General features: G+C 52.9%; 1 protein-coding gene across 1 annotated transcript; it reads left to right on the top strand.

Annotated features, from left to right (window-relative positions):
- The first annotated feature begins 334 nt into the window (after window positions 1–334).
- SYNGR2 (synaptogyrin 2) lies at window positions 335–9,830 on the top strand. The gene is made up of 4 exons (XM_073559879.1): window positions 335–502; window positions 6,255–6,492; window positions 7,320–7,462; window positions 8,049–9,830. The coding sequence occupies exons 1-4, from the start codon at window positions 404–406 to the stop codon at window positions 8,241–8,243; spliced, it is 675 nt and encodes a 224-aa protein (XP_073415980.1). The 5' UTR covers window positions 335–403; the 3' UTR covers window positions 8,244–9,830.
- Window positions 9,831–10,149: the final 319 nt, after the last annotated feature.

Raw genomic sequence — 10,149 nt, 5'->3', positions numbered from 1 at the left:
GTGCGTGTAGAGGCTGATATGGAGGACTTCACCATGGGGTTATCATACAGTGTTTGGGGGGCACTTTATTAGGACAGTGACAGCGGAATCTAGAGGCTTCAGCAGGAGGGACTTTACTAAGCAAAGGCGCCAGGAAAGCTTTCAGATCTGCTCTTCTGTGACCCCAGCAATTATTACATTTTTTGAAGAGGGGCTCAATTAAATTCTGTTATGGGACCCCATGACTTCTATGTAGGCCCCTGGTGACAGCGCTCTGAGCTCCTCCTCCTCCATGTTTGAGGCGACGTCATGCTCATGTGAGGGCGTGGCGTCGTGTCCCATGTCTTGTGGGCGTGTCTTCCTGTCCTGTGACTTGTGGGCGTGGTTGCCTGTCCAGGAAGTGCTCGGTGCGGTCGATCGCAGCATGGAGAGCGGGGTGTACGGAGCGGCGAAGGCCGGGGGCAGTTTCGACCTGCTGGATTTCCTCAAACGGCCGGAGACCATTCTGAGGCTGCTCAGTGCTGTGAGTACCGATAGTGACGCAGTGTCACGTGATGTGAGGAGTTGTGTGTTTGTGTGGGGAGGGGGCGCTGTGCATCTGCTGGGGGCGGCGGTGACAGGAGCAGTGTTACTGTAGTCAGGGCCTCGTCTATGGTGGGAGTTGTGGAGTTATGACAGCATTGCCTGTAATTTTAGCAAGCTGGGAGTTGTAGTCCGCTGTGGGGGCGCTCTGTGGAGCACGCTGGGGGTTGTAGTCCGCTGTGGGGGGCTCTGTGGAGCACGCTGGGGGTTGTAGTCCGCTGTGGGGGCGCTCTGTGGAGCACGCTGGGGGTTGTAGTCCGCTGTGGGGGGCTCTGTGGAGCACGCTGGGGGTTGTAGTCCGCTGTGGGGGGGCTCTGTGGAGCACGCTGGGGGTTGTAGTCCGCTGTGGGGGGGCTCTGTGGAGCACGCTGGGGGTTGTAGTCCGCTGTGGGGGCGCTCTGTGGAGCACGCTGGGGGTTGTAGTCCGCTGTGGGGGGGCTCTGTGGAGCACGCTGGGGGTTGTAGTCCGTTGTGGGGGGCTCTGTGGAGCACGCTGGGGGTTGTAGTCCATTGTGGGGGGCTCTGTGGAGCACGCTGGGGGTTGTAGTCCGTTGTGGGGGGCTCTGTGGAGCACGCTGGGGGTTGTAGTCCGTTGTGGGGGGCTCTGTGGAGCACGCTGGGGGTTGTAGTCCGCTGTGGGGGGGGCTCTGTGGAGCACGCTGGGGGTTGTAGTCCGCTGTGGGGGGGGCTCTGTGGAGCACGCTGGGGGTTGTAGTCCGCTGTGGGGGGGGCTCTGTGGAGCACGCTGGGGGTTGTAGTCCGCTGTGGGGGGGGCTCTGTGGAGCACGCTGGGGGTTGTAGTCCGCTGTGGGGGGGCTCTGGAGCACGCTGGGGGTTGTAGTCCGCTGTGGGGGGCTCTGTGGAGCACGCTGGGGGTTGTAGTCCGTTGTGGGGGGCTCTGTGGAGCACGCTGGGGGTTGTAGTCCGTTGTGGGGGGCTCTGTGGAGCACGCTGGGGGTTGTAGTCCGCTGTGGGGGGGGCTCTGTGGAGCACGCTGGGGGTTGTAGTCCGCTGTGGGGGGGGCTCTGTGGAGCACGCTGGGGGTTGTAGTCCGCTGTGGGGGGGGCTCTGTGGAGCACGCTGGGGGTTGTAGTCCGCTGTGGGGGGGGCTCTGTGGAGCACGCTGGGGGTTGTAGTCCGCTGTGGGGGGGGCTCTGGAGCACGCTGGGGGTTGTAGTCCGCTGTGGGGGGGCTCTGTGGAGCACGCTGGGGGTGGCAGTCTGCTGTGGGGGGCTCTACGGAGAGCGCTGGGGGTGGCGGTCTGTTGTGGGGGGGTCAATGCGGAGCGCGCTGGGGGTTGCAGTCTGTTGTGGGGGGGTCAATGCGGAGCGCGCTGGGGGTTGCAGTCTGTTGTGGGGGGGTCAATGCGGAGCGCGCTGGGGGTTGCAGTCTGTTGTGGGGGGGGTCAATGCGGAGCGCGCTGGGGGTTGCAGTCTGTTGTGGGGGGGGTCAATGCGGAGCGCGCTGGGGGTTGCAGTCTGTTGTGGGGGGGTCAATGCGGAGCGCGCTGGGGGTTGCAGTCTGTTGTGGGGGGGTCAATGCGGAGCGCGCTGGGGGTTGCAGTCTGTTGTGGGGGGGTCAATGCGGAGCGCGCTGGGGGTTGCAGTCTGTTGTGGGGGGGTCAATGCGGAGCGCGCTGGGGGTTGCAGTCTGTTGTGGGGGGGTCAATGCGGAGCGCGCTGGGGGTTGCAGTCTGTTGTGGGGGGGTCAATGCGGAGCGCGCTGGGGGTTGCAGTCTGCTGTGGGGGTCCCTGCGGAGCACGCTGGGGGTTGCAGTAACTGCGTGAGCTACTTTCCGCAAGCTGGGGGGGGGCTCTGTGGAGCACGCTGGGGGTTGTAGTCTGCTGTGGGGGTCCCTGTGGAGCACGCTGGGGGTTGTAGTCTGCTGTGGGGGGGGTCAATTTGGAACACCCTGGGGTTGTAATCTGCTGTGGGGGTCCTTGCGAAGCACCCTGGGGGTTGTAGTCTGCTGTGGGGGTCCTTACGAAGCACCCTGGGGGTTGTAGTATGCTGTGGGGGTCCCTGTGGAGCACGCTGGGGGTTGTAGTCTGCTGTGGGGGTCCCTGTGGAGCACGCTGGGGGTTGTAGTCTGCTGTGGGGGGGTCAGTTCGGAACACCCTGGGGTTGTAATCTGCTGTGGGGGTCCTTGAGAAGCACCCTGGGGGTTGTAGTCTGCTGTGGGGGTCCCTGTGGAGCACGCTGGGAGTTGTAGTCTGCTGTGGGGGGGTCAATTCGTAGCACGCTGGGTGTTGCAGTCTGCTGTGGGGGTCCCTGCGGAGCACGCTGGGGGTTGCTGTAACTGCGTGAGCTATTTTCCGCACGCTGGGGGTTGTAGTCTGCTTTGGGGGGGGACTCTGCGGAGCACGCTGGGGGTTGTAGTCTGCTTTGGGGGGGGACTCTGCGGAGCACGCTGGGGGTTGCAGTCTGCTTTGGGGGGGGGACTCGGCGGAGCACTCTGGGGGTTGCAGTCTGCTTTGGGGGGGGGACTCTGCGGAGCATGCTGGGGGTTGTAGTCTGCTTTGGGGGGGGACTCTGCGGAGCACGCTGGGGGTTGTAGTCTGCTTTGGGGGGGGACTCTGCGGAGCACGCTGGGGGTTGTAGTCTGCTTTGGGGGGGGACTCTGCGGAGCACGCTGGGGGTTGCAGTCTGCTTTGGGGGAGGGGGACTCTGCGGAGCACGCTGGGGGTTGCAGTCTGCTGGGGGGTTCCCTGAGGAGCGCGCTGGGGGTTGTAGTCTGCTGTGGGGGGTCCCTGCGGAGCACCCTGGGGTTGTAGTCTGCTGTGGGGGTCCTTGCGAAGCACCCTGGGGGTTGTAGTCTGCTGTGGGGGTCCCTGTGGAGCACGCTGGGGGGGTTGCAGTCCCCTGAAGGGGGGGTGCCTTCTGTGCAGTTTTAACCACTCGCCTCTATGTAATAAATATCAGATTATTCTGGAGGTCACATGACCCCATGGCCGACCCCTCACGGATGGCGACTTTGATCACATGACCAAATAATAAACAGTGTGGGCTCCGTGTAGGATTTGTGACACTTGTTAGACCATCAATAATGAACTGTGACGTGGCAGCGCCCTGTGGTAATGTGACCACCTCCTGATAGCATCGGACCCTGGCAGTGCCAGCTGCTCCGCACGAGGTGTCTTCCATCAGATACGCTAGTATTTGCAGGACCCGCCCTACTTATAGATGGCCTCTAAGTCTGGGCTCGGCCTGCTACATTATTTAAGTTTCTGCCAGGAGCATTAAAACTTTTGCAACCTAGTCTAGGACTTTGAAAAGTTGGGTGACCCGTGCCAGGCTGGTATAAACATCCTCTGCCAAGTGGCACCGACTGCGACTGAGGGCCCAAAGTAAGACAAAGGACCTGGGCGCCAGATCATGGCCTTTGCGTTAATAATTAAGTATATGGATCTGTGGGAATGATGGGGTTAATTAAACGTTTCCCGTCCTGGGTGGGGAATTCAGGAGGATGTCCTATTAACCCCTCACGTTCCAGAGGAGACGGCAATATTAACGCTGCGTGAGCTGGAATCAGCTGACTCTTCTCCCTTCCTATGAGTCATATGCTGGGATTATCCCGGGTGGTCACATGCCCCCCAGCCTGCCTGCGTCTTGTGATCAGGGGGCACGTGGGGTCTGTTTACAGGGGGTGATGTGAGAGATCTGTGAGGGAGGGGGATGCATTCGCTGGCAGGCTGCAGGGGCGGTAGATCTGGTTCTGCAGCCTGATCCAGGCTGACGTGGGGCTGCTGTTGCGAGACTGGGGACCAATTGGACGAGGCAGCTTTGGGAAATGCATGTTGCTATTTTTTTCCAGATGCCTCGTCACCTCTGGAAATGTGTGGAACCTTTTACAGAATAATTTTTTCCCCACCATCAGAATTGCAATATTCTCACACTTTGTGTGTGGGCAGGGGGGTAGCGGAAAGGTGGGTGGGGGATGAGCGCAGGTTTTCTGCAGAATTCGCTTTCAGGGAGTAACTTTCATTACTGCAGCTTTGGTAAAGCTTCCGAATTAGAGATAAGCACTAGTGATGAGCGCCCGTGCTCAGATGAGGTGTTATCCTAAGAGTGACTTCAGTGTGCTCGAATAATATGTTTGACTCCCCGCACCTGCATGTGTTGTGTCTGTTGAACAGCCGTGAGACAGGCAGCCATGGGGACTCAAGCTAATTTTTCGAGCAGGCCGAATTCACTCTGCAGTAATGAAGGCGTTAACACCTTATTAGCACACCTCTGATCACAGGACCTTGTGCTGCCCCTCCGCTGTCACCGGGACACCTTTGGCTACAGGAGCATGGATGACGCGGGTGCATGGCCCCCGATTGTGCAGTTACTTGGATTACGCGGACGCATGGCTCCCGGTTGTGCAGGGGCTTGCATGCCCCCCCCCCCAGCTGTGCGGGGGCTTGCGTGAACCCCTCCCTCCTTGGTTGTGCAGGAACTTGTGTGACCCCCCCCCTCCCGGCTTGCATGCCCCCTCTCCAACCCTCGATTGTTCAGAGGCTTGCATGACCCCCCCAGAATGCACAGAGGTTTGGATGGTGTGGGTGCCACTACTCCCGAGAGTTTGTGCTGGGCGTCTCTAACATAGGGGTCAGATATATGGGGGTGAAATGCGTCAGTCATACTCTGTGGATGTGTGAATCGTGTCTCTGGCTGTGCTCTGTATCCCCCCCGCTGGTGAGTCTGGCACCTGTACTTGCTCACTGACTGGTGGGGTGGGTGACCTTTGTCCTGCTCCGCTGCTGGAGGTCCCTGACTGTATGCTGGGTTGTGTGCTCTGCTGTTCCCTCCATATGGATTTATTGCTCTGTCGTGTGGGAAACACAAACTGGGAACATGACGTTCTCATAATTATAATCTACGAGTGCAAGTTTCCAGGATATCAGCAGGGACGGGGCGCCGCTACACTGCAGCACCTTGCACAGTGACGTGGAAGTGTAGTGACCCTCAGTCACTGAGTGTGAACCTCCGCTGCCCTAAGACACTTCACTATGTAGGCATTGTATGGCGTCATTATTTGGGCATTAAATGACTGCTATGTGGTAATGAATGGAAGTGTAATATTGGCACTATATGTAGGTATTAGGCATTATATTGTGGAAATAGTTGAGCCTTATATGGCGGTATTATATGGGGACTGTATGGAGATAATAATCAGGCCTTATATGGCAGTGTTATGTGGACATGGCACTGGTGATATTTAGTTATTTGGCAACATTGTGCAGGGCGTTGTATGACGGCATTGTGCTGGCGCTGTATGGCGGTACTTAAGCATTACATAACGACATTGTGTGGGAAATATATGGCAGTGTTACATGAGCTCTATAAGGTAGTATTATTTGGACAATATATGGCAGTATTTGGGTGTATATATGAGATATTCGGGCAGAAATTGGTTGTATTATGTGGAAAATATGTGGCCGGGTTTTATGGGCACTATATGGCGATATTATTTGGGCACTGAGTGGATGCGCTGTGTGGACATAGTATGGCAGTATTAATTTATTTCTAATGGGCAAAACCTCATGACAACACTTCCTGTCATGTGCTGTGACAGTTCATTGTGTGGGTTCACATCGCACCTACCATTGTCTAATTTGGTCGGCTCTTTTTAAGATGCCCGCATCTGGTATATATGGGGGAAGGGAAGTTCCGGACTTTATTTTGCAGTTTATTTTGTCCCCCTTCAGGTTTTTGCGCTCATTGTCTTCGCCTGCATTCTGACGGACGGCTATGTCAATAAACAGGGGGCGGCAACGCTCATCTGCGTTTTTAATGCGAACATGGATGCCTGTCACTACGGCATAGGGATCGGCGTCCTGGCTTTCCTGGGAGCGCTCGCCTTTCTCGGCTTGGACGTCTACTTCCCTACACTCAGCAACGTGAACACTCGAAAGTACATTGTGATCTCCGACCTGGGCTTCGCAGGTAAGTAAGTCTGTGTAGATGGAAGCGGCTGCTGTCAGTGTCTGACCTTGGCATGGAAATGGCGCTATCGGTTCGTCGCCCAACCCTCCTCCACCACGTGACGCATCGCTGGGACTCAACGGGCTACGTCCCTGTCCTTGCTATCTTGGCTGCGCTTTACAAGATCAGTACTTGCGGCATATATAGTTCAAGTAATCAGATGATCACAGGTTCGGACAACTAAAGAAAAAAGTAAAGACTAAAAAGATATAAAGTTTGCAAAAAAATATTAAATATATAAATATAAAAAATTTAAAAAGTTTCCTTTTTGTGTCCATAAAAGTCCGATCCATCAAAACTTAAAATTATTTAACCCATGGGGTAAACGCCAAAAATAATCAAAACACCACATGTCCCCCAAAATGGCATCAATGAAAACATCAGGAAGAAGCCCTAACAGATCTCCATCCTTGGGGAAAGAAAAAAAAAGTTACAGGTCTAAGAAAATGGCGACAAGCAGAATAGAAACATATTAAATACATCAAATATATATATATATATATATTTTTTTTTTTTCCTTTTATTAATAAAGTTCCGAATTGTTTTAACCACTAAAATATACAGCTCCCCTCCACCTATACAAGAACAAGACCTTGTATGGTTATGTCAGTAGCAAAAGTAAAAAAGAAAAAAAAAGTTTTACCACTTGGAGGGAAAAAGGGGAGGAAAGAACAAATACTTGCCTGGTAGGTATGGGAATAGATTTTTTTTTCTTCTTAGTATTGGGTCTCCTCCCTCTACCCTGTGTGAATTGATGGCACCAGCGTTACTCTGCTTTTTTATTTCAGGCCTCTGGTGTTTCCTGTGGTTTGTTGGATTCTGCTTCTTGGCCAATCAGTGGGCGTCAACAACATATCCTATATTACCTTTTACTGGGGCTGATAACGCGCGGGCGGCTATTGCCTTCAGCTTCTTCTCCATCCTGTCCTGGGTAAGTCTCCTGTCGCTATCCAGTTAAATAACTCTGCACTGATGTTCTAAAACCTGTCTGTGTTTCATTGAGAAGGCAGAGATGGTTTATAGCTCTCTCTGCCTGCTGTATACACAGTGCTAGCCTAGCTGACTGCACTGCCTTCTCCATACACAGCGGTCATGTGATCCTTGCGTAAAAGAATGGAGCAGGCGCTGCGGGGTCATATAGGACCCAGATAGATGGCTTTGGGATGCAGGCGGAAGCCTGCATTTCGCTTGTAACTAGAGCTATTATTCCAGCCCCAGTAACAGGGGAAATGAGATGAAAGTAAAAAATGTTTCAGTATTTAAATGCCCCCCAGAAGGTCTTTTTATGACATTATGGGGGGGTCACAATGTGAAATATAAATTAAAATATATAACAAGTAAATAAAAATGCTACTGTCAATCCAAATTGACAAACATTTAGGCTTTTTTTTTTTTCTTCAGTGGGGGGGGGGGGGTGTGGAGAAAATAAGATCTATTTTAAAGGGCCAGCTCCTCTCCCGTTAACCCCTGGGAGGCTTTGCTGCATTAGTAACACTGATGCCTTACTGTCTTCACAGTTTCCTCTAGCGAGCATGGCCTTTAAGAAGTACAGGATGGGAGTGGACGACTTCAATACCAGCTACATGGACCCCAATTTGTCCCCCGCCTCACCTTACTCCAGCTACCCTGATGCCGTCAGTGACAACTACCAGCGGCCACCGTTCACACAAAGCCCAGAGACAGACGACGGCTACAAGCCGCCGACATATTGAGTCCCCCCGGCCTGAGAGCTGTTTAGACAACCGAGTCACCGTAGGCCACGGTCGCCGACTGTCAGCTCTACGGCTTTGCGTGAGCCTGGCTACGCTCTTTCGCTTCCTAAGTGCCTTATCCAGTGCCGCCCACAGACAGATGCGTGATCCTCACCATGTCCAGGGGTGCCAATGGCGTCTTATTGCCACCGTATGTTTGTAATGTTATAGCCCATTAGATGTTGAAATATAGATTGTTTCCTTTTTTTTTTTTTTCTTTGCCTCACTCCAAACCAGACTTGGAGGGTCACTGGTTGTGACCTAGGATCAGTCACTGGATATTTAAGCTTCAGATACACACAGCTGTATTATGGCTGCCATTAACCCCTTACAAGCTTTGTGCATGATTTCTAAGTTAACCTAAACTCTGTTGTGCCATCTGCGGGATCTTGTAATTAACTGCGGGTCCCCCCACTGTCTTAAACATGATGGGTTGTTGATCTGGACTGTCTCGTTTCAGGCTGCAGTTCTATTTTGCTTTGTTGCTTGCACAAGATGCCTCTAGTCACCACCAGGGGGCATGCATTGAGTTTTGGCACATTTAAAGGGGTTATACAGCACCTCTCGCTTCCATATTGGGAGGTGTCATGGCGCCTATTCTCCAGGCATGGTGCACAGTCATCACCATTGTGCATATATCCAATTGTAATCAATAAGACGGGTGCAAATATGACTGACGGACGCCATGTTTACAGCACCTTTTGTCTGTGTAAACGAAAATGATGCCTTTTTAAAGGGGGTTACCCATAATTGAGAACACATGGCTGGCATTACAAGCCTTGTTTTGTTTTAGTACAACCCCTTTAGTGCTCTACTTCATTTTTCCCAAGGGCTAAATTCCAGCTGAAAAGGACTGTATGAGCAGACTCTTCCTCAGCATTGCTGAAGACACTCCCTCTGATTCTAAATGGCTGAGTGCAGCGATCAGCTCACAAGGCTCCGCCCCTACATCCTTTCCAGTTGGATGACAGGCACAATGGTTATATGTCCTCCTAGTGGCACTGACATGGGTTTATAAATGACTGAGGAAAGTTTTGATGGCATGACATGGAGATCCCGTTTAGCTTACGGTATTGGTGCGGTGGTGGGTTGTTGTTTTTGTTTGAATGTTTCATTTTTGTGTTATATATTCCTTTTTACTTTTTTTTTATTTTAAACCTGCCAAATTTTATGGCCTCCAGTTTTGTTCACTAGTTTCGAGCAGTTTGGGCACCTGAAAATATGGAAAATTTCACCATCGTCACCCCACCCCTCACCCATAGGTCATTATATTGAATGTATTTTATATAACCACTGCCTTACACATTGTTCCAAACTGTTACTGAGGGCAGAAGTCTTAGCACGTCTCCTCCCCCAGGATAGCATGACACCGTTGACTGGCGGTTGCAACCATGGGCGGCTGCATCCAGCCATTGGAGACATCTTTAGCACACGGCGGGGGTGGGGAACGGTGGAGGGGCAATCACTCTGGTGCTGGGGTAAATGAAGCATTTTGCTGTGTGTCACTTTGCACAGGTTTGAATTTCAATAAAGATTTTTCTCACCAGAGTTTTGTCGCCCCCTGCTGTCCGACATGTGTAATGATTAGCTCCCTCCCAATAAGGTGACGGTAGAAAAAAAAAATGTAACGGGGTTCTAGCGGCAAGATTGGCGCCTTTATACTTGGGATTGTAAAGTATTTCAGAAACAAATTTTGAGGCTGCTAAGGAGATATGCCAGACCCTCGTCTATAGTCTGTCAACTCCGAACCTCCTCCTCACTGGTATCCCCTTCTGATTGTCAGCACAATGTCATGCCATAACAACTTTGCACCAGACCAACTAATGGAAGAAGGTATGAAGGACTTGGATCCGGTGGCTACGGACCA

Source organism: Dendrobates tinctorius, unplaced genomic scaffold (genome assembly GCF_039654945.1).
Source record: "Dendrobates tinctorius isolate UK_male_01 unplaced genomic scaffold, ASM3965494v1 ptg000014l, whole genome shotgun sequence".
NCBI lineage: Eukaryota > Metazoa > Chordata > Amphibia > Anura > Dendrobatidae > Dendrobates > Dendrobates tinctorius.
Note: the sequence above shows the minus strand (reverse complement) of the source record. Positions and strands in the feature narration are given on the sequence as shown.